The sequence below is a fragment of the Panicum virgatum genome, chromosome 3K, assembly GCF_016808335.1.
Source record: "Panicum virgatum strain AP13 chromosome 3K, P.virgatum_v5, whole genome shotgun sequence".
Classification (NCBI taxonomy): Eukaryota; Viridiplantae; Streptophyta; class Magnoliopsida; order Poales; family Poaceae; genus Panicum; species Panicum virgatum.
The window spans coordinates 50867330-50871882 of record NC_053138.1 but is presented as its reverse complement, the minus strand read 5'-3'; the positions used below and the strand labels follow the sequence as shown (position 1 = coordinate 50871882).

At 57.6% G+C, this 4553-nt stretch overlaps 1 protein-coding gene and 1 pseudogene across 1 annotated transcript; both read right to left on the bottom strand.

Annotated features, from left to right (window-relative positions):
* Window positions 1-614: 614 nt before the first annotated feature.
* Window positions 615-3365, bottom strand: LOC120699495 (calcium-dependent protein kinase 27-like). Its single transcript, XM_039983496.1, has 6 exons — window positions 2166-3365; window positions 1780-2076; window positions 1547-1662; window positions 1282-1449; window positions 962-1186; window positions 615-862 (listed from the first exon to the last, which is right to left on the bottom strand). The coding sequence occupies exons 1-6, from the start codon at window positions 3304-3306 to the stop codon at window positions 734-736; spliced, it is 2076 nt and encodes a 691-aa protein (XP_039839430.1). The 5' UTR covers window positions 3307-3365; the 3' UTR covers window positions 615-733.
* Window positions 3366-3385: 20 nt separating this feature from the next.
* LOC120701016 lies at window positions 3386-4553 on the bottom strand (annotated as a pseudogene).

Here is a 4553-nt window from a genome sequence, read left to right as displayed (position 1 = left end):
CAACACTTTTATTTCTCGCGAGAAAAAAGGGCATGGCACCTCCTTGCCCCTCCATCTCCTCTCCACGTGGCCCTTTTTTTTTTCTCACGGAAGGATTGGGGGTGCAGAGAGAAAGTCAAATTTGGCTCAGAATTGCTCCATTATTGGCCACGCCAAAAATTGGGAACGGATATTGGGCACTGTTGGACCTTTGTTTTTCAGTTTTTCACCCAAAACTGATTATTGGAGGAATTTATTGGGCACTCTTGGAGATGAGGATCCAAATTATCATGCACCGCCAAAACCTAGCTAAAAGAAAAAATTGAAGAACCTTAAGGACAAAAAAAACTTGTCCCACAAAATAGAAAAAAAACAAAAGCTATTTTGTCAGATAAAATAAATTGATCCTAATGATTGGTCGGATCAAATATGGTAGCAAATTGAAGTTCAGTTTCACTATCACTTGGCGAAAACTACAAAGTGTGGTTATATCTTATCTGGATTGAAGTGGAATCCATGTTTCGTTTGAGGAAACGTGGAATACCAATGTTGTCATGTCCCAAGCTGGTGCCAGTTCACCATGATGTATTTCTTTTAAATAAACTACTAAGAACAAAAAAGCAAGACATCAACAGTTAACGAATCTCCTATGAATTAATTGAGAACCCGGGTTTCCTTTACATTTACAACACGTATGCACAGCACCATTTCACATAGTACAGAGAGCATGCTTAAGTGCAACACTACAACATTGTCAGCTATGTGCCTGCTTCAAGGCATCCCTAAACCCAATGCTAAGGTTGTACTGGTGGCCTTTCTTGCCAAAGCCGCCAGTCGATTTCTGCATCATCGCAACAAACTCATTGTAATCTATGCGCCCATCCTGCAGGAAAGATCGATCAAAACAAATTCATAAGAATCAGGCTCACGAATAATGCGTCATGCTTAATAGAGCTTTTCAGGATCAAATTATGAATCATACGTTGTCTTGATCCACTTCGCCGATCATGTCTTCAAGCCGGACATCTTCTATGCCGAACTCGTCGCACGCTTGCTGCAGCTCATCAGCCGTGATGTATCCACTGCCATCTTTGTCGAAGTACTGGAAGGCGGCGAAAAGATGGTCCTCCTTTTCAACTTTGTTGAGGTGCAGCGTGGCTGCTATGAACTCTCCGTAATCTATGGTGCCACTGTTGTCAATGTCAGCCTGCGATAATATAATGCCGGAAAAAGATATCAGAACTTTGTTGAGGTTACATATGCATGCATGCCTGAAAGAAGAAAGAAGCAGAATAAACTTACAGCCTGCATGAGCTGATAGATCTCCGACTCCTTCATGTTGGCTCCGACCCTCTCAAGTCCAGCTTTGAGCTCCTCGAAGTTGATCTGCCCGCTGTTGTCGGTGTCCATCATCTTGAACATCTCCTTGAGCCCGGCGATCTCCTCCTCCGACAGGTTCTCGGCGATCACCTGCACCCACATTCAAGATCAAATTCAATGTCATCTACTCAAACATATATCATTCAATTTTCACATTCACACAACAGGGAAGGAACAGCAAGCTCACCCTCAGGGCCATCTTCTTGAGCTTGTTCATGGCCGAGAACTGCTTCAGCCGTGAGAGCACCGCCGAGTCCAGCGGCTTGTCCGGCACCGAGCCGATGGTCTGCAGCCACGGGTGGCCTGCGATCGAGCCGGCCGGTGGAGGAGCTCGATCAGCCATGGCGCGCACACCAGCACAGCAGGCAGAGCAAGCAGCACATACAGCAATGGTATAGTAGTAGTAGTAGTAGTACTCACAGAGGACTTGGTGCGCGGTGAGGCGCTTGCTGGGGTCCCTGATGAGCACCCGGCGGAGCAGGTCCTTGGCGTTGTCGGAGACGCTGGGCCACGGGTCGGAGTCGAAGTCCAGCGAGCCGTGCAGCACCTGCTCGAAGATGCCCTGCTCCGTCTCCGCCCAGAAGGGCGGCACGCCGCAGAGCAGGATGTAGATGATCACGCCCGCGCTCCACACGTCCGCCTCCTGCCCGTAGTGCTTCTTCAGGACCTCCGGCGCCACGTAGTACGGGCTCCCCACCACGTCCGTGAACTCCTCGCCTACCAATAACATACATACATATATAGTATATATATACATATATATATATATATATATGTAAGTATGCACCTAGCTAATAGCTAGGTACCTGGTCGGAAGAACATGGAGAGGCCGAAGTCGATGGTCTTGAGCGGCGAGTCCTCGTCGTTGCCGATGAAGAGGAAGTTCTCGGGCTTGAGGTCGCGGTGCATGACCCCGAGCGAGTGGCACGACTCGACGACGGCGACGATGACCCTGGCCAGCTCGGCCGCCTGCCGCTCCGTGTAGTGGCCCCGGCGCACGATGCGGTCGAAGAGCTCGCCGCCGGCGCAGAGCTCCATGACCACGTGCACCGCGACGGCGTCCTCGTACGCGCCGCGGATGGCGATGATGTTGGGGTGCCCCGCCAGGTGGTGCATGATCTGGATCTCCCGCCGCACGTCCTCCACGTCCTCGTCGGTCACCAGCTTCCGCTTGGCGATGGACTTGCACGCGTACTCCCGGCCGTTGCCCTTGTCGACGCACAGGTACGTCGTGCCGAACTGCCCCTGCCCGAGCTTTCGACCCAGGCTGTACTTGTCCTTGAGGTTCTCGGTCTTGCGCCGGAGAACCGACTCCACCTGCAGCCCGGCGCTGGAGATGCGCTTGATGTGCGCCGCCTTCTTCCGCGACTGCTGCCGGGCCTGCGGCGGCGGCTGCTGCGGCTGCGGTGGTTGTGATTGTGACGCTGGGGGCGGTGACGGGTCGGGTTGGCTGGGCGGCGGCGGTGTCGGCTGCGGCTGGGGAAGGGGCGCCGGTCCCGGCTCGGAGATGACGATGGGGGCTGGAGCGGCGGTCGGCGGCGGCGGGGACGGCTTGGCGTCGGACTCGCTGGGCTGGACCTGGACGACGGGGACAGAGCGGGAGGTGGTGGTAGGGTTGGAGGGCGTGCCCGTGGAGCGGGAGCGCGCGGGCCAGAGCGAGAAGTGGCCGAAGAAGCGGTTCTTGGAGAAGCGGTTGCCGACGCAGACGTTGCCCATCGGGCGGGCTGCGGCGGCGACGGCGATCAGAGCCTCCTGCGGTGTGGTCGCTGCCTCTCCTCCCGTGCTTCGTCCTCCGCAGCGGCGGCAGGCGCATGGCACTGCAGCGGCGGAACGGGGCGCGTTCCGCCGGGGGACGATCAGAGCTGGGAACTGGGTGGTGCTCGTGGTTTGTCGGAAGGGATCGGAGACGATTGAGGAGCGAAACGAGGAGCTAAAAATGGCGTGCATGCCAAGGGAAGGGAGAGAGCCCAGGGGAGGGGAGGAAGAAACTGGTGAAATAGACAGAGTGGCGGCAGCTCCAGAGCCTCTAAGTTTGGAAGAATGGTGGGAAAACAAGGGGAGGGCGCTCAAGCTCAACTGTTGGTCGGAACACAACAACACGCTTGTGTATCCAACTATAAATCGTAACTCTGGCCAACATACACATGGTAAGGCCAATCATAATGGGTGGTTCCTTTTTGTTATTTTCAAAATTGCCGCATAAAAAAAAACATAAATAAAACTCACTCCACGGTGCACTATTTTACGTTTGCTATTTCATAGGCTCTCATCACATTTAATTTTAGGGAAATTTGTCTGTGGCACATCCCCAAATGGTGAATTTGTGCACAGCACACTCCACACTTTGAAATTGTGCACAACACACTCCATTCTTTGATTTTTATCTCCAACACACTGCAGCACATAAAAAGACTTCTTTGCCCTTGCAAAAACCGAGCCCACCCGTCCTCTCTCTCCCTCTCCTCCTTCCTCCTCCGCCTCATGGCGCCCGCCCGGACCGCCTCCACCTGCAGCGCCTCCGACCCGCCCACCACGGCCACTAGCGCGCCCGCCGCGTGCTCCGCCGCGCACCCGGACATGGCGCGCACCAGCGCCGCCACCGCCGCCAGCCCGCCCCCAGCCCCGGCGACCACGGCGCCGCGGCCGCCCTCGGCGCGGCACAGCCGCTCCACGGCCGCCAGCGCGCGCTCGGGCTCCCCGGCGGCGCCGTCCTCCGCCACGCGCCGGGCGAGCGCGGACGCGGCGCCGACGGCCACCGCGCGGGCCCGGTTCTCCTTGGCCAGGCAGAGCGCGAAGAGGCCCCGGATCCCGACGCGGACGGCACGCGCGTGGGCCTTCTCCCCGGCGGCCTCGACGATGGCGCCCGTGTTGACCCTGGCCTCGAGCGGGCCGGCGGCGGCGAGGAGCTTGCCGAGCCTAGCGACCTGGTCCTCCCGGGCCACGACCTCGGCGGCCTCGGCCTCCCCAAGGCCGACGAGCGCGAGCACGGCCATGGCCTCGGCTTGGAGCTCGTCGGCGGCCCCGGAGGCGAAGGCGGCGTCGAGGGAGCGCCCTGGCGAGCGCCCGGAGCCTGCGGAGCGCAGGGAGGCCCGGGCTGCTTGGGCGTGGGCGTGCTTGGGCGTGGGGATGCGCTCGACGCCCATGGAGCGGTGCGCGACGCACCACTCCTGGATGAGGCGGAGGAGGAAGGAGGA

Excerpts from the sequence above, each read along its gene's own strand:
- LOC120699495 (XM_039983496.1), bottom strand. The coding sequence starts at position 3,306 with ATGCACGCCATTTTTAGCTCCTCGTTTCGCTCCTCAATCGTCTCCGAT. Across the intron at positions 2,077-2,165 it reads CTCCATGTTCTTCCGACCAG|GCGAGGAGTTCACGGACGTG; the intron begins GTACCTAGCTAT and ends TGTTATTGGTAG. Across the intron at positions 1,450-1,546 it reads TCAAGAAGATGGCCCTGAGG|GTGATCGCCGAGAACCTGTC; the intron begins GTGAGCTTGCTG and ends ATGTGGGTGCAG.